Source organism: Vigna unguiculata, chromosome 3 (assembly GCF_037176805.1).
Source record: "Vigna unguiculata cultivar grain cowpea cultivar isolate G323 ecotype 2 chromosome 3, ASM3717680v1, whole genome shotgun sequence".
Classification (NCBI taxonomy): Eukaryota; Viridiplantae; Streptophyta; class Magnoliopsida; order Fabales; family Fabaceae; genus Vigna; species Vigna unguiculata.
In genome coordinates, this window is record NC_140794.1 from 49120005 (window position 1) to 49145551 (window position 25547).

General features: G+C 35.1%; 3 protein-coding genes across 6 annotated transcripts; 2 read left to right on the forward strand and 1 right to left on the reverse strand.

Annotated features, from left to right (window-relative positions):
• Positions 1-1924: 1924 nt before the first annotated feature.
• Positions 1925-7388, forward strand: LOC114179938 (extra-large guanine nucleotide-binding protein 1-like). 2 transcript variants are annotated; one of them, XM_028066452.2, is made up of 9 exons: positions 1925-2395; positions 2690-3797; positions 3898-4035; positions 4187-4291; positions 4376-4567; positions 4898-5075; positions 5504-5745; positions 6288-6451; positions 6582-7388. In XM_028066452.2, exons 2-9 carry the CDS (start codon positions 2697-2699, stop codon positions 7171-7173), a joined length of 2712 nt encoding a protein of 903 aa, XP_027922253.2. In that variant the 5' UTR covers positions 1925-2395; positions 2690-2696; the 3' UTR covers positions 7174-7388. The 2 variants fall into 2 exon arrangements, with proteins under 2 accessions (XP_027922253.2, XP_027922252.2); XM_028066451.2 differs by lacking the exon at positions 1925-2395 and having other exon boundaries at positions 2402-3797.
• Positions 7389-12645: 5257 nt separating this feature from the next.
• Positions 12646-18700, forward strand: LOC114179905 (Prolyl oligopeptidase family protein). 3 transcript variants are annotated; one of them, XM_028066404.2, is made up of 10 exons: positions 12646-13210; positions 13851-14073; positions 14311-14452; positions 14528-14728; positions 14931-15089; positions 15165-15293; positions 15832-16244; positions 16368-16584; positions 16744-16879; positions 18265-18700. In XM_028066404.2, exons 1-9 carry the CDS (start codon positions 12715-12717, stop codon positions 16855-16857), a joined length of 2094 nt encoding a protein of 697 aa, XP_027922205.1. In that variant the 5' UTR covers positions 12646-12714; the 3' UTR covers positions 16858-16879; positions 18265-18700. The 3 variants fall into 3 exon arrangements, with proteins under 3 accessions (XP_027922205.1, XP_027922202.1, XP_027922204.1); XM_028066401.2 differs by having other exon boundaries at positions 12647-13210; positions 16689-16879; XM_028066403.2 differs by having other exon boundaries at positions 12647-13210; positions 14931-15062; positions 16689-16879.
• A 1325-nt stretch (positions 18701-20025) lies between these two features.
• LOC114179286 (uncharacterized) lies at positions 20026-24138 on the reverse strand. Its single transcript, XM_028065562.2, has one exon. The coding sequence runs from the start codon at positions 23215-23217 to the stop codon at positions 20416-20418; it is 2802 nt and encodes a 933-aa protein (XP_027921363.1). The 5' UTR covers positions 23218-24138; the 3' UTR covers positions 20026-20415.
• Positions 24139-25547: the final 1409 nt, after the last annotated feature.

Sequence of the window (25547 nt, forward strand, 5' to 3'; positions counted from 1 at the left end):
TTATCGCTATCAGACTACTGTTAATATCTAATCTCATTTCTTAAGGTGGTATTAGAGTCACCTTTCCTATCGACATTTGTTGTTTATTGAATTTTTCGTGTAATCACTATTAAACTGTTATTAATATTTAATATCACGCTAGATGTATATGTTTCGTCGTGAGATATGTATTAGAGATTCCACCATCAACTAAATATAAGATAAATTTACAATAAATATATATATATATATATATATATATATATATATAAGTGAGTGCAAATTTCAAATAACATGTAACAAAATTATTTTCTACAAAACATTCATTTAAATAAAAATTTATTTGGATTTATCTATCATTGAGCAATAGAATTAAAGAAAAAAATTTCATAAAACTCTACTACAGATGTTAATCAACATTTAAAAGGAACAATTATTGTAATAAATTGAAGAAATTATGAAGTGCAAGTTACTATAATTCATTTTAGTAAATACACTTAGTTTTGTTTGGTTTGGTTCTTCTAGCTCAACGGTTGGAGTTGTGCTAAGAGCATATTAGGGTGTCTGCATTGCTTTCTCCTATTTCGTGTCCTTTGTTCTGGTTTTTTCTTTTGGTTTGCACATTCTTGGTTCTTTTCTTGTTTCAGTGATGTGAAGATATTCTTGGGGTTTTCTTCTCTGCGCTCAGGTTTGTTTTGCTTGCTTGCGAAGTGTTTGTCTTTTTGTTTCTTAGTGGAGTTTTGAAGTTCCTTGGTTTCGGCCGTGGGGCCTTTTTCTACTTGCAATTCCTTGGAGTTGTTTCAATAGCAATGTTTCTTGCGCCGCTAAGCCTTTGATAGTAGGTAGTTCGTTTGTGGCTGGGAGTTTTGACACCCCTAGTTTCATGTGTAATCTTTGTAATGAACATCATTTATTCTGAGTGTTCTTACTTCCAGGTTTTGGTCTTAGATGTATTATCTTCATGAGATTAAGTTCACGATTATTACTTACTCTATATGGATCATATGTAAATTTATAAATCAGAAGAGATTCAAACATCTGCTTCCATCTCTACTGTACTACACACTTGATCAAATGACATATTCAATAGACATGTAATTCTTTGGATAAGAATATGGATACTGATAATACTAACTTGTCTATTTTGAAGTTTTTTTATATACTAGATTAAGGAAAACTCCTTATATTAAGTAGGTTAATTGGATGATGCCTACACATTGATGGGTTAAAGTCAATGTGGATAGTGTAAGTAGAGGTAATTGAGAGCTTTTCAACTTAAGAATTTGTAATGCCTTTGCAATAGAGATTTCAAGCGAAAATAAGTTCTTAAAAGTGTGATTGGAGTGTGATTTTTCCTTGTTTTATCAATCGTTGAAATTATATACTTTGTTGTACAGAAAAGAGTGTAAATAAAGGAAAAAGTTTGAGAGGAGGAAAATAGAATTACATTGTATGTTTTCACTATCACCCTCACATGTGATCCCTTCCTTTAGAGCATCCATTCATTATTGTGGGACTGATTAAGACCTTTTTTCTTGCCTTCTTCCAACAAAATTTGGCAGTGAACACTCTAGCGCATGTCCTATACCTACCGTCATCCAACATAATTTTATATACTATCCAATACATATATAGAATGTCCAAAAAATTATGCCTCTTATTTTTCCAATATATATGTGACTTTTGTAATGACATAAACACATTTTTGGAAGATAAAAAGTTGGATCATACTATACCATTGAGTAAAAATGTTTTAGTTTAGGAATATTACTTTTTTGTGGTTCAATTTCTTTTATTTGAAATTTATATTTTTTTCATACAGGTAACAATCATTGTTGGGCCTCACCCACTAAGTTTTGCTTCACCAAAAGGAAGTATCATAGAAGATTTTATGATGCTGCTTTTCCATCCGGTAGTTGACAAATTGGAAAGAAACAAGTTGTTGGATTCGGGTTTTGAAGAGGCATTCATCGAATGGGTGTCTGAAGTTGATGAGATGTGATCCTTGGAATAGATCTCTCTTAGTGTAGTTTAGTATTAATTGGAGTGAATGTTTTTGATGGTAAAGATTTTGGATGAGTTGGATTGGATGTTTGGCACTTAAAAGGGTTCACGAGGAGCCCGTGGTGAGAAATGGATTGGTTTAAGCCATTATGCTCTTACGTCGCCATCTTTCCTTCTTCTCTGGCCATGGTCCCTCCCAGCTTCTGCTATCCCTATCCATTGCAACCACAAGCCAAAAACTCCGATACTAATTACACTCTGCAAAAGGACGCCATCTCCGACCCCACATGCACAAAAAACTAAAAACTAAATTTAAAAACCAAACCAAAGATTCCACTCCCACCTCTTTTTCGTTTTCTTCACACTTCACCCTGCTTCCGATTGCTTACTTTTAAATTTGAACATATCACAGGTAAAATCAGAATCCACGCCTTTCATTGCTGCATTCTCGACACTTCTTTTCTTCTTCCCACTTAAAATTAGGTTTCCTTTTCCTTCCTCCACTGTTTCTATTCGTCTCTTAAGTCTTAAAGTCTTAACTGTCTTTATTCTTTACAAGTACGACTAAAATATTCATTTCCTGCCTTTATTTTGAAACTTCAATTTCTGTTGTTTTGGTGCCAACTTCATTCAACTGCATACTTCCATACTTGCATTCACTTTTTCTTAGTTTCATTCGTCAATGTTGCCTCCTCCTCCAAATTAGGGCAACTATGTCGCCGGTCAGGACAATGACGGTGATCGCCGACGTCGTCTCCGACGACGAAGAGGAGTACTCCTTTGCCGTCGCGTACAGCGGACCAGACCCGGCGTATGATCTTCCCCGGGCAGTGCCGATCGCCGTCGACAATATTCCGGCGGCGAAGGCAGTCGCGGTATCGCATGTTTCTTTCTCTGACGAGATTTCGTTGCCGGTGGTGCAACCGCTCTCGGCGCCGGAGCTTCAATTCTCGAAGGAGCTGAAAACACTGAATTCTGAGTCCACTGTTTCTCCGACGTCGGTGATCGCCTTCGACCGGAGCAACGACGGAGGCTCCGGCAGAACCACGGTGTCTCCGACGTCCGTGATCGCCTTTGGAGACGCCGCCGCGGAAGCCAATGACGCGTGCGAGTTGAGTAGCGAAAACTCGTTTTCGGACAATTTAGGAACGGTAAGAGACTCGAGCGTGTTGTTGTTGAGGCATTCGTATTGCGAGAAGGAGAGCTTGGATTTCAACGATTCGAGCCAGCAAGATTACGCTTCCACGTTGAGTTCCGATTATCCATCGTCTCACATTTCTCCTTTGAAAACTAACGATCCCGAACCTGATAGTGACGGTAAACGAGGACCTGTGGTTAGTTTCGAGGAGGATGAATACGAAGCGAAAGAGAGGGTTAAGAGAGAGAGTGCGAGGAAGGGGAGGAAAGGTTCGTGTTATCGTTGCTTGAAAGGGAACAGGTTAACGGAGAAAGAAGTGTGTCTCGTTTGTGATGCTAAGTATTGTGGGAATTGTGTGTTGAGAGCGATGGGTTCTATGCCGGAAGGTCGCAAATGTGTTGGTTGCATTGGGTTTCCTATTGATGAATCTAAGAGGGGTAGTTTGGGGAAGTGTTCGCGGATTTTGAAGAGATTACTTAATCATTTGGAGATTAGACAAATTATGAAGGCGGAGAGGTTTTGTGAAGTGAACCAGCTTCCACCTGAGTATATTTGTGTGAATGGGAACGCTCTTTCTTTTGAGGAACTAGTTACGTTGCAGAGTTGTGCTGACCCTCCGAAGAATTTGAAGCCTGGGAACTATTGGTATGATAAGGTGTCTGGTTTTTGGGGGAAGGTACGTGTGTATTTTTTGGGGGAATTAATTAGTTGTGTTGAATTCTTTGGTTTTACTGTTCTGATTGATTGATTGTTTGCTTGTTTGTGTGAATTTGTAGGAAGGACAAAAGCCTTGTAGAATTATTAGTCCGCATCTGAATGTTGGGGGTCCCATCAAACCAGATGCTAGCAATGGAAACACGCAAGTTTTCATTAATGGAAGAGAAATAACAAAAGTTGAGCTTCGAATGTTGCAGGTTTGAATTTCAATATATTTAAAAATGATACAAAATTTAGAATGGCTCTATGATCTATATTGATTTTTAGTTGTTTTTTTTTTTTAATTACTTGTATCTTGTTTTGTTAAAAAATAAAAGTTGTTGAGAGGATTTTGTTTTGGTTGAGCAGTTGGCAGGAGTTCAGTGTGCTGGTAACCCACATTTTTGGGTCAACGAGGATGGTTCATACCAAGAAGAAGGACAGAAAAATACAAAAGGGTGCATTTGGGGAAAGGTAACGTTTTATTTTTTGCTTATATATCTATTATTAAACCAATCCTCAATTTGCATCATTACACTCTTTTATTTCACTTTTTAGGCTGGAACGAAGCTTGTATGTGCTTTATTGTCGCTACCAGTTCCTTCTAATTCTAAATGTTCAAATTCATGTGGGTTTCTATCCTCCAATCTGGTTACCAGACCAGTTCCTGATCACTTTGACCATGGAATAGTTCACAAGCTCCTCTTACTTGGTTACACTGGGTCGGGAACAAGCACTATTTTCAAGCAGGTGATTTTTCATTTTATAATTGCGTTCGGCATATGTTCATCAAAATCATCATCTCTGAATTCAATTTGAAATAAAACTAACTTGGAGAAAGTTTGTGTAAGCGGTGATTGATGCTTATGCACAGGCACTTGAAGCATTTCAAACTGTTTAGTTGTTTCTAACTTCTATTTAATCCTTATCAATGTGCTGCTACGTAAAAAAATTCGATGATATTACTTTCAATAGTTACCTGCATTTTTTGTCTGCCTTTTTGTCTACATGGATGCATGCGTATTGTTGCTGAAAGCCAAGAAATCAATGTATTTATAGAATTCTAAATGCTTGTGTCAGGCCAAGATTCTTTACAAAAACACTCCGTTCTCAGAAGATGAACGTGAAAGTATAAAGTTGACCATTCAGACCAATGTCTATGCCTATCTTGGCATACTCCTTGAGGGTCGTGAGCGTTTTGAAGAAGAAAGCCTGGGGAATTTAAAGAAAAATCAATCTTTTGCGCTTGACACTACAGGTATCAATTCTAATTTCTTCCTTCTTTGTACGTGAATCTATAGAATTTTTCTTCAGTAAGCTTTCTTTCCTACCACAATCTGATGCATAAAGTCATCCACAGCACACAGTGCACCGTCTACAGTCTACTTGTTGGTCCCAATGTTATGCATTAAGCTTATATGTTTTTATGGTACCCTTACGTTTCACACTTAATAGTTTTTAGCCCCTCCTCGCAACTCATTGTAATTGCTTTGAATATAAAATAGTTGTATAGGAGACATTAAATATATTGCTACATTTCCAACCAAGACAAAAAAAAGAATGTTGATGTCCAACTGATAGTGACAGAAATAATAATGCTTGCTGATTCCTGTCCAAGAGACAATTAAATTTCACATTTAGGTTGTCCGTTTGTACTAAAGATTGGTTGATATCATTACGGTTCAGGAACCGGTCCAAAACTTGGTGACAAGACAATTTATTCCATTGGCACAAGACTGAAAGCATTTTCTGATTGGCTTCTGAAAACTATGGTTGCGGGAAAGCTTGATGCTATCTTTCCAGCTGCTACTCGTGAGTATGCTCCACTGATTGAGGAGTTATGGAATGATGCAGCCATTAAGGCCACCTATGAAAGAAGAAATGAAATAGAATTGCTACCCAGTGTTGCCAGTTATTTCTTAGAGAGGGTATGGATCCTTCTGTTGTTTTTGTGTTTATTTTCATCAAAAGATTAATTTATGCATGTACTCTTGTTCACGTGCGATTGAATTGAATGACCATGGACACGTATTTGCTTTCACTTGCATATAACAAAAAATGTTAAGCGTACTCTGTATAAAGGAATATGGGTTATAAAAAATAATGGGACCCTGGATTAGGCTGGAACAAATCTTCATTAAATTTATAATGTACGAATGTGGATGATAACTTCAATGCATTTGATACAAATGAGGTTAGCATATAGTTTTTGGACTCCTACCTTGTTTGTTTGGCAAGAGTTAAGTTCAAATTTTTAGGCTTCTGGTTAATGTGAGCTAATTTATCTGCTAACTAATCAAACTCAACCTGCTTTATATCCATCCATGAAGCACCAAAGTGCTTCAGTAATAGTTATACAAAATTTGCGCCCTTATTTTCTTAATGTTTCCTCCATACTTTTTCTTTTACTCTTGAAAAATGTTGTTGTGCTAGTGGCTTGGAGAAACTAATATTTCAATTCTTTGATTAGGCTATTGAGATATTGAGGACTGATTATGAACCCTCGGATTTAGATATTCTCTATGCTGAAGGAGTTACTTCATCCAATGGGATGGCTTCTGTAGAGTTTTCATTTCCTCAATTAGCTGCTGAGGATATTGTCGACACTGCAGATCTACATGATTCTTTAGTTAGGTGGGTGAAAACATTTGCGCGAATGATTGCTGTGAGAATTTTTTTTTTGGGTAGCCCTGTTTGATTCAATTGCTAAAGCAGCTATAAAATGTTGCTGATCTGTACCATTCTTCGCTCTCCTTCATTACAGGTATCAATTAATTACAATACATGCAAGAGGGCTAGCAGAAAATTGCAAGTGGTTAGAAATGTTCGAGGACGTTGGATTGGTGGTTTTCTGTGTTTCCCTGAGCGACTACGATCAATTTTCTGTTGATGGAAATGGTTGTCGCACAAACAAGATGATTTTGAGCAGGAAGCTTTTCGAAGCCATAGTTACTCATCCTACTTTCGAACAAATGGACTTCCTGTTGATACTAAACAAATTAGATGAGTTTGAGGAGAAAATTGAACGAATCTCACTTAGCACGTGTGATTGGTTATCTGATTTTCGTCCAGTAATTAGTCGACATCGCTCTGGCATGAACAGCAGCAGCATTAACAATAGCCCCTCGCTTTCTCAGCTTGCTTCCTATTACATAGCGGTTAAGTTTAAGAGGCTCTATTCATCTCTTACGGGGCGAAACATGTATGTCTCCTTGGTGAAGGGGCTGGAACCTGATAGTGTTGATGCAGCACTTACATATGCAAAGGAGATTTTGAAGTGGAACGAAGAGAGACCAAACTTTAGCTTGAGTGATAACTCAATGTACAGCATTGAGGCGAGTTCATTCTCTCATTAACTGTTAGTTCAGATAAGAGTGTTGGTTAAGTCATATCATCTATGACTTTGATCCTGTTCCATGTACATATATTGCTAACTAGGAGCTGTACACGGAAACACATTCCTTCCACTATGCACTGCAGTCGTATGCTTCACGCCACGTGCTACACCGAGGAATGTATAATGTTCAAATTCATTTTTTCATATGGTAAAGCAAGTCTTGCTGTTTCTGTTTATGGTTCCATGCTGATTTTTATTCACATCTTTTAACAAACACACATTTTCACACACTTTTTTTTGCTCATTTATCCTAAAAGTGCGTAAATATTTTTTAATTGATACCTTCCTCCAAAAATATATAATATAAAAATAATATTACTATATCAATTATGTATATCTAACCCTGTGTCAAATATAAAAACAAAATTATGTGTTTTTGTTAGTTAACTATTTAAAAGAAATTTAATTATTTTTATTTATAATTTTTTTTAACTAAAAAAATCTTTTGAAAAATAGAACACGATAGATCTACATAACCGGGAGGAAATAGGAGATTGATTAAACGACTTTTTTCCGAAAAAAAAAATCACGTAAATTTAGTTAATTTTTGTGTCAAATGATCAACTTTAATTATTTAAAAAAAGGAAAATTACCTCTTGACAAAAAAACTTTTGACAAATTTAACAAAGTTTCTAAAAATAAAATTAAAACAGATTAAATTTTTATTTTTTAATTAAAATATTGCTAACCTATCTTAACTCTTAAAAAAATAGTTAAAACTTGAACAAAATTAACATAGAGAAAAAGTTGATAAATGTATTCTCCTGAAAATAATGAACCTCGAGTCATGCTATTCATGGATATGTAGGCCAGTAAGATATGTTTAGAGCAGTACAAACATCTTAAAATTGGCCAGTTCAGAAAAGACAACCAAAAGAAAGCGAACACTACGAATGAATATCCTAAAACTGGTTGTCAGGAGATATGAAGATTTAACATGAATATTTGTTGCTTCCTCTGCCGATATTTGGTGAGGATCTTGGACTCCAATTATTAGACATATTTTGCCTTCAGTGCGTCCATTTCCATCACAAGAACTTTTCCTCCACCCTCAAGACATGGATTGGTTTTCCTTTTCTACTGCCAATACAGCTACTTCCCCTTCATTATTGTGTCATCTCTAAATCCAACTTCCCCAATGAACTCCACTCTCAAAACACCATGGTCAAATGTTTTCTCTTCTGTAGTTTCAAGGGGATTCTCGCGGAACATGTTTTTGAATCAACTTGGTTTATTATTATTTTCATGCTGTTTTCAGCTTCCTGCAAATGTAAATACACAATCGCAAAAAGGTATGTAAATACACTTATTAGTTTGAAAACAAAAACAATGTTGTACCTAGACCTAAATTGATAAAGATCATATAATTTGTGTAAACAAGTTTTGGGAGAAATCTACATTGTTAAAAAATGAAGAAAAAAAAAGTAGTGTTCATAAAGGTAAAAAGAACATACACACTTAAAAAGTTCAAAAATATTGATCTTTATTTTATCTAAAATGTCTTTATTCACTGCAAACCTTAATAATGCCTTTAGGTCGTGTTTAAATTTGAAAATGAATTTGAGAAAGTAGATCTAAGTGGATTTAAGAAGGAAATGAGGTGAAGGTATTATGGTTTGAAATAAGGGAAAGATGTGAGAAATGAAGGGATCTGAAATAAAATTTTATAAAAGTTAGTAGATGATCTAATAGATTTGATAGATTAAAAAAATATTTTAATCAGCAAAAAATGAAAAATTATTATTTACCCATAATCATAAAAATAATTTAAAATAAAATGTAATTATTATTATATATATTTTATTATTATTATAACTATTATTTAATTATCTACATTTGTTATTATTATTATTATTATATTGTATATTATTACATATAATGAGAATAAATTGTCCAGAATGTGCAAACAACGTGAAATCAATATATTTTCATATGTGCATAGAATGAATTCAAAGGACCAAAAAATAGATTTATTATATATAGAAATTATATGTAAGTACATAATTGTAAAAGGGTTTTTCTTGATAAAGAAAGAAGACAAAAAGATAAAATTAATTGATACAGATTCCTTTCTTCGCATTTCTGCTCATAAGCGCGCGGGTCTCTCAAACTACTATTTCCAACTTTTCATTGTCACAAATCCCTTTTAAGGTATGTTTGTTTCTGTCATGGTACATTTCTGTCAGAAGCTTGTGAAAATGGATAATTCGACTCCATTTGATTTATCATGGATTCATCATTTAATGAGTTAACTTAATTCGACTTACTTATTAGTAAGTCAAAAAATTTTCAAACCGATCTGGCCCACTGCAGATTAGTAGGTTAAACGGGTTGTCTTACAAACTCACTTAATTAAAAAAAATATTATATTTTTTTTGAGTCAAAACTAGAATATAATTCTAATTAAAATCTAAATAAATTTTAGGTTAAAATACCTTTTTGGTCCCAATTTTCTTCAAGTTTTTTCAAATAAGTCCTAATTTTGGTTTTGATTTCAAATAGGTCCCAATTTTCGTCAATTTTTTTCAATTGGGTCCTTTTTTGCTAACATCGTTTAAATCATTAACGGCCATGAACAGTGATTGCCACGTGTCACTTCGTGGTTTTTTTGAATTTTTTTATTTTTATTTTTATTTTTTATAATTTTTTTAAATTTTTTTTAATTTTTTTTAAATGTCCACGTGTCAACCCAGTAGCGTGCCACTTGTCAAAGTCAATGTTCTAAATTCAATTTGGTCCCTATATTTGTTATTTTTGTTCAATTAGGTTCCAATTTTTATTAACATTAACCAATTTGGTCCCTCTCCAAATTAAAACCAAATTTAATTTTTATATTAAAATTCACATTTTTTATTAAATATTTTTATACAATATATTTAAATTCACATCATTATAACTTTGATATAAAAATTAAATTTGGTCACATCTTCGATAGGGACCAAATTGGTTAATGTTAATAAAAATTGGGACATAATTGAACAAAAATAACAAATATAGGGACCAAATTGAATATAGAATACTGACTTTGACATGTGACATACTACTTGGTTGACACGTGGACATTTAAAAAAAATTCAAAAAAAATAAAATAAAAAATTCAAAAAAACCACGAAGTGACACGTGCCACGCTCCTAGGTTGATACGTGTACATTTAAAAAAAATTTTAAAATTTTTAAAAAAAATTAAAAAAAATAAAAATAAAAATAAAAATAATTCAAAAAAACCACGAAGTGACACGTGGCAGTCACTGTTCATGGCCGTTAATGATTTAAACGGTGTTAGCAAAAAAGGACCAAATTGAAGAAAATTGACGAAAATTGGAACCTATTTGAACACAAAATCAAAATTAGGACTTATTTGAAAAAAATTGACAAAAATTAGGACCAAAAAGGTATTTAACCTAAATTTTAGTATAATCCAAATACAAACCAAAATCACAAAAATACAAGTTATCTATGTGTTGGCTAAAAAAACCAACTTAACATGACTCAAATACAAAGCTCAACTTAACATAAAAATACTTGTGTGATCATTTATTTGTGGGACGGGTTCAACCCGAGTGAGTCGTGTTCTAAGTGAATCGGGTCAAAATTCAATCCGTATTAAAATTTGTAAAGAAATTTCCATCTAACCCAGCCCAAACTCGTGGTGAGCCGGATTGGCTCGCGGGTTCCAACTCATTTTGACAGTTCTAATTTTTCCTATTGTGGGAGGATGAATTGCAATTGACACCTGCATTTGGATCAATGATTATGAAAGGATTTGAGAGTGCAAATTTTTGTGAGAAAGATATGGATGCATCCGCTCATTATTCTAGGATTCGAGAGTATTTACTTTTCATGTTATGCAAAATAACAAAATTGTTCTTGTTGCAATTGGAAAAAATGTTTTTGCATGCCCGCGTTCATTTCATTTGTATGTGGACTAATTTTAATTTGTTATGTCTCCAACTTAATTATATAATTTTCACTAAACCAAGATCACTAATGATGACACTAAAAATAACAACATTAATAATTAATATATTAATATATCCAAAATTAATATAAAAAATATTTACAATAATAGTTCAATTATATTTTATTTTTTCATTATAAATAACAAATTCAATTTTATTTTAATATAATTTCCATTACTTACATTTTAATTTATTTCAAAGGAATAAATTTATAATTATCTACTTTTATCAATTAAAATATTTTTTTAATCTATTACACTCATCACATCATTTACAAATCCTTACAAACTTTTCCTTTAGGCTCTTCATTTCCTTCAAATCTCTTAATCCAACATTATAGAGATCTTGCAAGTTTTTTGAAGTATTTTTCTGGTCGAGATCATGAGTAAAGATTTAGTTGGAAGTTTTTATTATTGGTGTGATCGAGTGAATTATAAAAAAGAAATGTGAGAAGTATACTATTAGGATGCTTTTTACATCAAATTCTCCACGATTCTAATTTTGTTTAAAATATTTTAAGCATTTAAGTTAGTTTCTTTCATATGGTTTTTGGTAATACTAAAGTTTTTTTGTGATGCTAATTTGAGTTTTTCATTTTAAGATTGAATACATTTGTGATAATTTTATTAAATTAGATGTTTGGATAAACGATGGTTTAGGTTTGGGAGAGTTTGTTAACATCCATATAAGTTTTAAAAAATAGTTATTAGTTATTTTATTTAATTTCTCTGTTTTTGTGAATGTTATTATGAAATTGTATTGATACTAGTCTTTTAATTTAGGTTAAATTATTCTTTTAATCCTTGTATTTGTCAAGTAATGTCAATTTGATCTTCAAGTATTTTTTTTGTCTCAATTTGGTTCTTATTCTTTAAGAATAATTCAATTTCTGTCTTAAATAGGGTTAAAGTTAACGCCACGTGTGAATTTTGAGTTTTTTTTTTGAATTTTTTACACATATCACTTTACAATTACAATTGTGTCACGTGTCAAAACAATTTAATTTGGTCCCTATATTTGTTTTTAGTTTTAACTTATTCCATTTTTTTTTGTAAAAAATGAAGCAATGTTCTTATTCCTTAAATTGAAACTCGAATTATTTTGTGTGCAAATTTTATTGTGATATTATTAAAATTAACGTTTTTATTAAATATTTCTAGAAATATTTTTAAATTAACTTTTAATTCTATACAAAACTTTAAACTTTGATTTTATTTTGAATTTGAAATTTAGTTTCTAAACCTGTGTATGACAAGTTATTTGATTTTTAATCATCACTCAATTTGTATAATATGGTACACTTGATACTTTTATATATGATAATAAAATGGTTAATTATTAAAATTATGTTTTGAGTTTAAATTTGTTTAATAATAAAAAATAAAAAGGTGAATTTTAGTAAGAATATTAAATTATATTCGTTTAATTTAAACTTTATATTATTATTTGGGAGAAAGGAAAGGGAAAAATGGTACTGCTAAGAAACACAAAGCAGGGGTTTATGTTTTGTGATGCGGTAAAACCCTTCACCCAAGTCCAGCTATGCGCCCTCTGCTCCGTTTCGCATGCGTGGCTCGGCGCCACTACAAGGCGGCGCCACCGCCGAGTCCACCGAAGGCCCCGAAGAAGCCGCAGAAGTTCAGTTTCAATGGCATAACGTGGGAAGACCCTTACAGCTGGATGTCTAAGGTGAGCGACAAGGTGGCGATGCGTCACATGGACGTGTACATGGAGCAAGAGGAGAAGTACAGTGAGGCCGTCATGTCTGACTCAGAGAAACTCCTCAACAAGCTCCACTTCGAAATGGCCTCTCGCATGCCCTTTGACCTCTCCACCCCTCCCCTTCGCTGGGGCCCCTGGCTCTACTACCGCCGCGTCGAAGAGGCCAAACCCTATCCCATCCTCTGCCGAAGGTTGGCTAGCTTGAACGATGATTTCATTTCGCATAACTATCCCCCCGCAGGCTTCGATTTCACTACGGGTAAAGCCATTGAACAGAAGCTCGTTGATTATAATCTAGAAGCCGAGAGGTTTGGAGGTAAATTATGCAGTCACTGTTCCATATCTTAAGTTTACTGAACCACTCATATCGCTCAAATGGTGTGTATAAGGGAGAACAATTCTCACCTTTTTTAAATTAAAACCCAAATTTTAAGATGGTGTCAGAATGCATCTCTATATGGCCTAACAATTGTTGTTAGACTAAACTTCCCTTTTAGCCCTTCAATTAGTGAGGTTTCATAGCAGCCTGGGATTGGAAAATTTCAAATTAATCCTTGAAATTGAAATTCTCGTTTTTCAATAACTGAAATGTATATCTTCTTTTAGTTGTAGTCACCAAATTTTATAACTTACTATCTTAGTAATGTGACTAACAAATTTCAATTTTAAGGATTTATTTTACATTTTTCTAATTTTAGTGACTAATGTGATTGTGTATCACAAGTTTAAGGATTATAATTAGTATTTACTCACTGTTGTTGGTTGTATCGAACACGAGAACATTATGGAACTACCCAGATGTGTTTACTCATTAAGGAACACGAGAACAATTAGTGTTTACTCATTGTTGTCTGGCAAACTTTACCTTTGGAATGTCAAATGAATCACATCTTGCCTTTGATATTAGTTTTTAGTGTTATGGAGTGCTGACATTTTGTTTGACCTGACTTTTGTAGGTTATGCTTATGAGGAACTCTCTGAAGTTTCACCTAATCATCAGTTTCTTGCATACACTATGTATGATAAAGAAAACGACTACTTCAAGTTATCCGTGAGAAATTTGAATTCAGGTTCGTTGTGCAGTAAGCCTCAGACAGAAAGAGTTTCGAACTTGGCGTGGGCTAAAGACGGACATGCATTGCTTTATGTTGTGACAGATCAGAAAATGAGGCCTTACCGGTGGGTGAATTGTTATCAATCATTTGATGGTTTGGTGCTGTTACAGAATTAAAAGAAGGATAAAATTTATATCACAATTGAAGTTTTATCTTGGTAACCTGTGTTAATCTTTAATGTGTAAACATTTATTAGCAATTGCATCTAAGTTACGTCTTTAAAGGAATCCCTTTAGCTTATGATTGCAAACACTAGTCTGTGTGATCTTCCTTCATTTCATCTCTCCGCTTGTTGTTGCAGTATCTACTACAGTCTGATTGGATCCACTGATGAAGATGTTTTGCTTTTGGAAGAGTCAGATGAAAGTGTTCATATTAATATTAGGCACACAAAAGACTTCCAATACGTGACTGTGAATACATTCTCTCCCACATCATCAAAGGTAAAAGATCTTTGCTAGGAACTCTGAAAACTTAAAATCCTTTTGTATTGGATAATAATTCTAACCATTTTCTAGGTCTTTCTAATAAATGCAGCTGACCCGTTGTCTGGCTTGAAAGTAGTTTGGGAATGTGATGTTATAGCACATTGCATAATTGAACATCACCAAGGTTACCTTTATTTATTTACAGATGCTCCCAAAGGTGGGCAATCAGTTGATTATCATTATCTTCTTCGTAGTTCAGTGGATAATCGTTCAAGTACAAGAAAATGGGAGGTACTTTTGGAGCATCACATTTTCTTTTTCTCTGTGGTTAGCTTTTTTCGATTTTGTTCCTCTTTTATATCATAAGGAAAACAGGTTTATTTGATACAGTGAGATATTTTCTTAATACCGCCCATTTTCATGTTTTCTCAGTTAAGTTGCATGTGAAAATCTGCTTTGCCTTACATGTTATATTTGGTCTCATGAACTGCAGGAGGTATTAGTGGATGACCCAGATTTAATTATTGAGGATGTTGATTTTAGTGATAAGTACTTAGCCCTCATTGTAAGGGAAAGTAAAAAAGTCCAACTTTGTTCAGTTGGACTACCATTGCCCTTTGGGAAGGTAATGGAAGAGAATTTACTATATCTGGTACAGATAAACTCTTGATGTAATTTTTGTTTATATTCTCGTTGAATTACGTTGACCATCTTATTTTTGTGATAGGGGCCACTCAAACTGAGGAAGCTGGACCTACAGTACTTGTCATTACCAAAACATGTTTGCCAAATTTCGCCTGGACCAAACTATGACTTTTTCTCTTCTGTCACACGCTTCATAATATCATCACCTGTGGTATGTGAATGATTTTTTAATTTTTATGTTAATTTCTGAAGATGGTTTCTCTTCACAATTCTGTTAACATATGTCTACCTTCGTATCATATCTATTTTGAATCACCATTCACTGGCCCCGTTAAATATGCATCCGAAGAAATTTTGAGAAGTTTTAAAAGTTGAGTTTCCAAAAAATACTTCATGATGTATATTTACCAGTAAGCCTGGTTGATTTTTGTCATTTCAAGGTTTTTCTTCCTCTTACACCTCCTTGTTAGGTCTTTCTGGCTTATGTACCAATTTGTAATATACCCAGTACTGCTTTTTATATATCTGTATCTTTACTTTATCTATGTATTTGGTCTTAGGAGGTCATTTGTTCAATCTTATAGGATAGCATCCCTGTGTGTGTGTGTGTATATATATATATATATATATATATATATACTACTAGGATAAGAGTTCAACACATATTACAAAGTACATTTGTATATCAACCTAGAAGAAAAACCTGATCATCAAATCTCGATATGTTGTTCATCGCAAGTTTCTCGCAGATGCCAGATGCTGTGGTTGATTATGACCTTGCTACGGGTCGGTGGAACATCATTCAACAACAAAACATGCTACATGACAGGACAAGAATACTGTACGGTAAAAATTCTGCAAGTATTAGCATGGAGTCCTCAAATTCCAAACACTCCAATCCTGTGAATGCTAGTTTTGAAGATTACCACTTGTGGAATGATCTGTCTGAGTTTTATGCCTGTGAGCAATATGAGGTCCCTTCATTTGATGGAACTTTTATTCCTTTAACTATTGTTTTTTCGCGTAACAATAAGACACAAGCTAAAAAATCGGGGATATTGCATGGACATGGAGCTTATGGTGAATTACTTGATAAACGGTGGCGCAGTGAACTAAAAAGCCTCCTTGATCGAGGTTGGGTTGTTGCATATGCGGATGTTAGGTAGGATTCACATTATTTAGTGACCATGTACTCAATGCATATTCATAGGGATATCCTTTGTCGTAAATTTTATTTTCTCCAATGTCTTGTCCCTTATATGATTGTTTTGTTGCCATGTTTCAGAGGTGGAGGTGGTTATGGTAAGAAATGGCATAATGATGGGAGACGCACAAAGAAGCATAACTCAATCAATGATTACATCTCTTGTGCCAAATTTCTCATCGAAAATGATATTGTCCATGAAAACAAATTGGCTGGTTGGGGATATAGTGCTGGAGGACTTTTGGTTGCTTCTGCCATTAATCGTTCTCCAGATTTATTTCGTGCTGCAGTCTTGAAGGTGTGTAAGAATGTTTATTTGCTTTCAGGTTTTGGTTTACTTAGGCTCCACCTTAAATATTTTTTCTCAAATAAAATTACCTTTTTGTATGGTTTGTTCTGTAGGTTCCTTTTTTAGATGCTACCAACACTCTTCTGTATCCCATCTTGCCTCTTACAGCTGCTGATTATGAAGAGTTTGGCTACCCTGGGGATCTCGATGATTTTCTTGCAATTCGAGAATATTCTCCATATGATAATATACGAAAGGATGTCCTTTATCCAGCTGTATTAGTAACATCGTCTTTTAATACAAGGTACGTTATTTATATCTTTGCATAACTTCCTAACATCGGATCCAAGTTATCCATGGTGTTGATCGAGTAGTATTTTAGTAAAGAATGAAGGCGCTTATGTTAAAAGTGAACCAAATATATACAGTTCAAAGTAGCTGCTGAAATGGTGTTGAATGTGTATCCATGATATAAACTTTGTTAGGATTTACATTTATATTCTTATAAACTGTTTTTATGTTACTTATAGTAAGTTGTATTTTAAATTATAACTACATTGTATGATATATAGTACTTGAGTATTTGCTCTGTGCTAGTATCCAAACCTCATCTTATTTTCCCTTCTGCCTTGTATAAAAACTACATTAGTTTATACTTTAGAGATTGATATTCATTTTGGTATGTGTGAGCTTCCTTTCTTTTTCTGAATACCTGATTTATTGGCAATGGCCTAGTGGATTTGCAGTGGTTTATTCATATTTAAAATGCTAAATGCATAGACAACATTGTGCTTTCTGATTGCTAGTATGTGGACTTGTTTTCTGTAAGTGTTGGGTTTTTTCTATGGCGTCATACAAAATGAGAATGTCTAGGCGTAATGTTTGCATAAGTTGTCGATGATGCTTTCACCCCCGAAATGTGTAGAGAAGCTTTTTTCTTTTTGCATTTCAAGTCTTCGAAAAAATATTTTCCATCATTGAATTTGGGCATGATCTGATTAGACACCTCCATCAACATTTGATTTTCATACATTGCGGACGCTTACATGCTGCTAACATAGACAAACATCATAAACCTGTGGCATTTTTGGCACGTGGAATTGAAAGGATAGTAATACCAAGACATAGGATTAAGTATATGGGGAATAAGTGAAAATCACAATTTCTTCACCCGTGTTATCGACCATCTAAATGTACTCTAAGCTGTTAATTAGCTTGCAGGGACTGTCACGGTTAAGAAGTTAGGCAAGTATACGAAGTCTACGAATAGTAAAATGAACTTGTAAATCCAAGTACCGAATCCCAAGGGACCAGTGTGGTGTTATGTTGTAGGACAATTGTTTATGAATATAAGGGTGCAAACTTAGTTCTACTATTTTTCTTCAAAAATAAAAGATAGTAACTAAAAAAACTAAACTCTAAACTGAAGTGGTTTTTGAACCACTGTAAAGATGTAACAAATATGATATAGAGATGTTAGTGTTGGATTTCATAAACTCACCCCTTATGTAAAAGGTCTCGCTTAAGTTAATGTAATTTTTCACATTTTCTTACCGGATTATGTTCGTTTAAGCGAGAAAATCCACAATATAGGTCTTTGATGCGAATATTCTTTGATGCTGCTTATGAACCTATATTCTAACAGGCTATGCCGTGTTAATGAACCTTGGCTTTTATTTCATGACTCAGGTTTGGGGTATGGGAAGCAGCAAAATGGGTTGCACGAGTTCGTGACCTCACAGTATACGACCCTAAGCGGCCAATATTGTTGAATTTGACCACAGATTTAGTAGAAGAAAACCGTTATTTGCAGTCCAAGGAATCGGCATTGGAGGCTACATTTCTCATCAAGATGATGGAATCTTAGATATCCACCTATCATTTGCCCAATCTCTGAAATACACTCCCCATTTGCAACCTTATATGGAATTCAAATTACAGTTTCAACCAATATCTGGTCAGGAGTTCTGCTTCGAAATACTTGCCATCCAGTATTTTGGCTTATAGCCTTCTAATTGACACTGGAACATTACTGGCTTATCATGTAATTTGAAGTGCATTAAAATTTACTTGTAAATGTTACTTTGCGTCATCGTTTAAGAGCATAGTGCAATTTTGGTGTTAATGGTAATGGTGTCCACGCGTGCACGCATGTCTTAAGCTAACACGGAATTTTCATATGTAATCGTATTGCACCATGATCTTTTCCCACGTTCGACAATAGTAAGATCGCATCAACGAACCCCAAATCAATCAATTAAGTTTTATAAGATCTAATAAAATAATGACAGCCCAACTTGAATATTCGTAGTCGAAATATTCCATAAATCATCCCAAAAAAATGGTAATAATTCATTAAAAATACCCTTAAACCTTTAGAAGTTGCTATTTAATTTTTTAAAAAAACCGTATGTTCACTTCTTTTTCTCTTTTCTCATTCTTTTAGAAACTATGTTTCCTTTAACTTTTAACACGCATCATATGATTTTTTTTTTTCATATCATCACATATCACAGGTTGGCATTCAGTCAATCAATGATTGAAAAAGAAAAGAAAAAAACTAATTGAGGACTGATTTGTCGATCGCTGGATGGAAAATCATCATAAAACCTCTATTCTTCTGAAACAAAACTTAGTGGGTGAGGCTCAACTATGAGTCACACCCCCAATAAAAAGATATGTAGAAAAAAAAAGCCAACCCAAAGATATAAATAACTTAATGAAGGTTCAAAGAGAGGATCACATCAATAGAGTAAAAAGGTGCAGAGTCAATTAATCATTTATTAATTTATTGATAATAATTATATACTTAAAAACAACGTAATCATCTACGTATCTTATTAAACCACATCAGTCAAGAGGTACTCAAACTTTCAAGGATAGAGAGCATAGAATCCACCCAGCATAAGAAACTTGCATTTCCTAACCATACCATCACACAGATTGAATTTTATTTCCAATACAGCATAATTTGACAATCTCCACAATTTGCAATCAGTGGGGATTGTACACGCAAACACTACATAACGTTTGCAGGATCACAACAAAGGTACAGCAAGTTAAGCTAAAAAGGATTCATATATATTTAGTGAGAGAAACTAAAACCCACTTTCAGAAATAGCAAGTATTGATCAATTTGTCGATTCTTGTTCTTTCACCTTTCCTTAACAATAATCCTTATCAACAGTCTTCATCGCCACCTTCAAGTAGTAGAAAACCATTAAAAATACAGAGTTTAGGATTGAGTTGTATGCAAAATAACAGAGTAAAAAGAAAAGTGAAAAAAATATGTTCCAGGGCATTCATCGCCACATTCGTTCCACTTTGACTGATTCCATTTCCACAGGAGTTAAATGCCCAAAGTTACACCAACTTTTAGGACAAAAATATGTAAGAGAAGAGAGGACAAAAGATAGTATGATAAAGTATAGCATGACAATGAACGCTACATTTTTACAGAAGTTGGAAATCCTTTCGTATGCAATGGAAGCTAAGTATATATCAGTAGAAGTTCTACTCAAAATATTGCTTCGAAGTACATCATGGTTTCCCAATATGTAATAATCTCTAAAGCCAACTCTACATTCAGCTCAAAAAACTAAAGAGAAAAATAATAAAAATGTAAGCAACAAGAAACATGAATTAACAAATCCACCCCGCTTGCCCTATCTTGCTTTGATGCAGAAAATAGATTTGCGTCTATGTAGGATCTTACAAATCATCATCAATCAATCCATTCCTCCCACAGCTTTGCCTGCTGCCCCTTTTGGCAATTTCACACAAATAATCTTTCATGTTCAGTCTCCAAAATTGATTAAAGTTGCGATCAACTTTGCCATCTCATGTCTCAGAACCTTCTTGAACAGTAGGAAGACCGCCTTCTCTGATAAATGTTGGGTTGAGAAACTTAGCCACAAAAGCCCACAACTTATATACATCCTCAAAATTCGTCAGAAAGCCCAGTGAAGCCGTCACAACTTCAAGCCTAACAAAGCTACCTTTTCCATCACGCCGACCATTCTCCATTGGTCTACAAAGAGTTGTGTCTTCTAGATTAGGAGCTCCACGATTATGTCTTGAGCTATCAAGAATCTGTATATGACTCAGAAAACCAAGACCAAGAGAGATTCCTTCTTTTTCAGCAAGCTTTTGAACAATCTCTGGATTGATCAGCCCCCTACTTCTGTCCCTCACATTGAAAGCCACGGCTGCACCTCTTTCATATTTTATTTTCGGACCATATATGTGGACAAGATTTGCTTTTTCACCGCCATCAGAAGCAGGCAACTTCAGTTGCAGTAACGAGGTAACAAGCCAATTTATCAAAAACCGAAGTCTAAGTGTAGTTTTATTGAGACCAAGCATGTTGACGTGGTCAATATGACGACATGCTATCTCTGGTTCCCTCCGGCCCCAGTCTTGTCCATCACCATAGTCTCCATCACTGGTCGCCTCTTCATCATCAAAGCTGGTTGCAGATACGTCTCCCGGTTCTAAGGTCTGGCTAAGGTACTCTTTACGATTATCTTCCATGCTAAATGACACTCTTCTTCCCCTGCTGGTCGCTTCATTCTCTTCCAAACCAAAAAACCTACCACCGCCATAACGATTCCCTTCTCTCCTACCCAACAGTCTGAATTCACCTTCTGTTTCCCTTCTTATGGCACTCTCTTTGACATCAGCACATATTTCAGAGGTAGACCCATTCTCCAAGCTTTGATGCCGAGCAAGAGAAGTTGAATTATTGAGCCAAGATCCATTATTGACCGCTCCACTGGTTCCTGGTTCTTCCAGGATCTCGTCGACATGCAGATGATCAGACCCATTACCATTTCTTGAATAATGATCAACTTCCTCCACCTGCTCTTCTTCAGGCACCTCTTTGACCCGGTCAAGTTCCTGTGACATCAGGACAGCCGCATCAAATGACAGCACACGGTGGTCCTCATGAGCACCTAGGTTTACCTCTCTGTCATCGTACATCGGGCTGCCATACATCCTGGATGTTGGTTTTGGTGAAGGTTGCTTCTGGTTCCTCCTCCCATTGAACCAGAAAGGTGGTAGTGGGGAAGCTATCTTGTGCTTATTCGACTGACCTGCACCATCAGACCCCAATGGACTCTGACCCAAATCAATCCAAAATGAATTGTCCGATGACTCGTCCTCACTGAAAACAGGACTCTTTATCACCTCTCCAACAGATATGCTCTCCGTCTCCTCAAATATGGTGCTGGTTCCATCTCTTTCAGAGCTGTCTTGATCCATTTCAGTCTCGAACACATCTCTGACCTGAGCAGATGTGAATGCACCAGAAAAGGCAGGCAACTGTGTTCCCTGACGAGTTTCAGTAGTCTTCTCCCCCAACCCACTGATTTCATCGTCTTCAATTCCAACAAATTTATCCAAACCATCCACAGAATCACTCAAATACATTGGAAACTCCGGGGTAATCTTCACCATTCCAGACCCAGTACAACCAGACTGATTTTGAAGGCTTTGCATCACCGATTTCTTGATCAGAAGACAGCCAAAGCCTGTGGGATCATATCCAAAAACCCTGTAAAATGAAGTGATTATAAAATCTGGCCGAAAGAGGGACAAGCCAAGCGAATCCATGTCCTTGGGGCCCAATGAACCGGCATCCAGTAAGACATGCCAGTTGTTCTGTTGGGCCAAGGCCATCCACTGGTACGAATACTTAGCCCCCGTCACTCTAGACTGAACTGGGAACACAAAAAGACCAGTAGCCGAATCCTTCTTCCTCTTCTTCTTGTTGGAAATCTGTTTTCTCAAATCAGTAGAACAGAGTTTGAGGGTTGGCCATTTAAACCAAGCACTGTACACTTTAGCACCTTTCTCCCGAGCACTCTGAGCCATCCAAGCAACGGACTGGCTCTCATGGTCGAACATGGTCAACAACTTTTTGTTTGTATGAAAAGGGTATGATTCAGCAAGCAGCTTAAAAGCTGATCCTCTGCTCACAGTAAAAACAAGGCCATACTCATTCTCGGGGATATTCAAATAGTCCATGATCCTAGTCTTTATATCATGCTCAACGGTTCCTCTCTCGGCACCACCATAAAGTGCATGGTTACTCAAATTTGCAGTAATCTCAGACAAGCTAAACGTAGAAGACTCCCAGTAATGAATTGTCTGAACAAAAGAGAAGAGTCCAAAACCACAGTAATCAAGGCATACCTTGGGAGACAAATGTGAGTACTCATCAGACCTCAACTGATCAACCTTCTCGGAGGACTGGTACTTGGGGTACATGGTAAGGAACTTGGAAAATGCTTCTTGTAGGCTCGGAATTTCCTCCTCCGACTCGAAGATGCGCTCCGCCGCAAGTGCGGTGGCTCGAAGGAACTCGCGCTGGGCGTGCAGCCTGGCAAGCGATCGGGATCTCCCAAGGCCATCATCTTGGTTGGCAGCAGAGTCCGGCTGGTCTATGTCTTGAGATTTGGAGAGTGAGCCATCTTCAGAAGCTTCCTCAAGGGCCTCCCTTAGCTTGTTTTCTTGCAGCTTCCGAAGCATTGATGGGTTTCTCTTTATGTCCACATTGGATTCATCTTTCCTCCTGCTCTTCTTGTCCATGATCAGTGCCGCACAGTGAGAAATGGGCTTCCATAGTGACAGATGCATGCTGCCTTTCTCCTCTCCTCACACAAACCAATCTCAGATTCTTTCCCACACTTCAAACACCACACAACAACAGGCTTTACTTTAGCCCATCACATCAATCTACAACAAATTCACCTTCAACATCTTCCCCCAACAAAACATAAGGAATCTGGAATCTTTAAAGACTACACCTCCCCAACAATCTAATCTGTGAAACATGAGATTTTTGTTTGAAAGATAAACAAATAACTCAGCTCACCATTTCACGAGAAAACCAACAAAAACATAAACAGACTCTTTTTTTTCCCAAAACCCAGAATAGATTTCAATACCAAATTTCTCAGAAAAAAAAAGAGAGATATAATAGTAACAGATGGAAAGAAACCCAAGGAGAGAGAAAGTCAAAAGCTCAAACCCTAGAACCCAGATCCCAAAATTTGCAAGGCAGCTCACAGGATCAAGAACCCCAAAAATAGAAAAAAAATAATAAGAGAAATGGGATTAATCAAACTACATGTAATAGAATCCCTGAAGCTCAATCAGTAGCAAGACGCAGTCCATAAAACACCTGAATAGCCGTCATCAAAGGTGAAGGAAGATTGTCTCTCTTCTCCCTCTCTCTCTCTCTCTCTCTGTCTTCAGTTCACTGCAGCATAATTAAAGCAAAGCGCCCCACATCAAATTCTCTTTTACTTACAAAGTAAAACCAAAACAAACCCGTTTGATATCTCTCTACTGTACTAGTATTTTCTTAAATTGAAAACCAAAAAGAAAAGAAAAGATAAAGTAGAGAAAAGAAAAAGAGTGATTTCGATTCAATTCAGAGCAACTCCCATTCTCCCTTTTTCTCTCTCTCTCTCTCAACAATGTTTCAACTCTAGAAAAACAATGGTTGCTAGGAATCCAGGGAGAAGGGACATTGACTCTCGCAAAAACCAAACTTGTTAGTGATATTAAAATGATTTTTCGATTTTGCATACATTATTTAAGAAATGAGGTTCCTTTTTGTCTATGTTGTGGTGGGACCCACAGGCTGAAGTCATGGCTAAAAGTCAAATAATCAGCTGGCTTGTAAAAGCTGTTATCTGTCCAACTGGGCAAACCACAAAGTTCAAAGCTTCCAACCCCTCAATGGGATCACACCCACCACCTCCTTCCATTATTCATTCTACTTCACATTTCTTTTTTCTAATAATTACTACCATTCTAAATAACATCATCATCTCCTCCATGTACACATAAAAAAAATGTTTAATTTGAATTTTCTATACTAATAACTGATTAAGAACTATTTTTTATATAATCATTGTAAAAATCAATAAAGTCATCATTCATAATACTTTAAATTCACCAACTTTATTTCAATTTTTTTTTAAAGTTAGTTTCCGTGTTTTCTTACATATCTCAGCGGAAAAGCAGTAATGAATTTTCCCCCCAAACCCTTGTTACTTGCAAAATGTTAGGTGAAGTTATTTAATGTTGCCTCATGTAAGGTTGATGTATAATATAGTAATATTCCATATCAGATGTTTCATAGATCATTTTTGAATTTAGATACTTTTATAACATTTGGATTTAAATGTTTTTTTTTTTTGCTTTTGTTTTTGGCTCAAAGCCAAAGGTGTTGCTTTAAGTTTCAAATTCAATTTAGTAGTATTGAAATTAGAAAGAATCTATTCCTGAAGGCCCTTAAAGCTAAAAGAGAGAAAATTTAAAAACGAATCTTTGATTTTATCCAGATCATGGAGCATTGAAGAAGCTTATTGTTAGATTCAACATTCCAGATCCAACATTCAACACAAATGAACCTATGAAGTAACTTAGCCTCCAATGATGTATTTTGTTTGGAAGGAACAACATTCATTGAGTTTTGTTCAATTTTAAAATAGTAGACTTTTTGTGTCAGTGTCTTGTGCTTGAGGATGTTGTTTATTGAGCCAGATCAACAACATCGATTTCTTTCTTTCTTTATTTATATATTTAATTTTTGGAAGAGACAAAGTATCGAGAAATCGGAAATGGAACCCAAAAAACTAAAAAAGAATATGATCAAGTTGATCTGTATTTTAGTTTTCACTATCAGGTTCATAAACAATCTCTGTCAAAAAAATATTGGTTTAAAATCTGACATTTTGGTCAACGCTCGCAAGCGGAGGATCAATCACAACTAAAATTACAAACTTTCAAAGACACGTCTGCCATACCTTGTTCATGACGTTACGACATGTTAACACATTATTATAATTACTAGTCATGTTCTTGTTGTAATGCATGCGCTTTCGTATTCTTTAAAATTAAAAAATAATAATTTGGGTTATTATCAAATATTGTAATTAAAATTTTTAAATTTT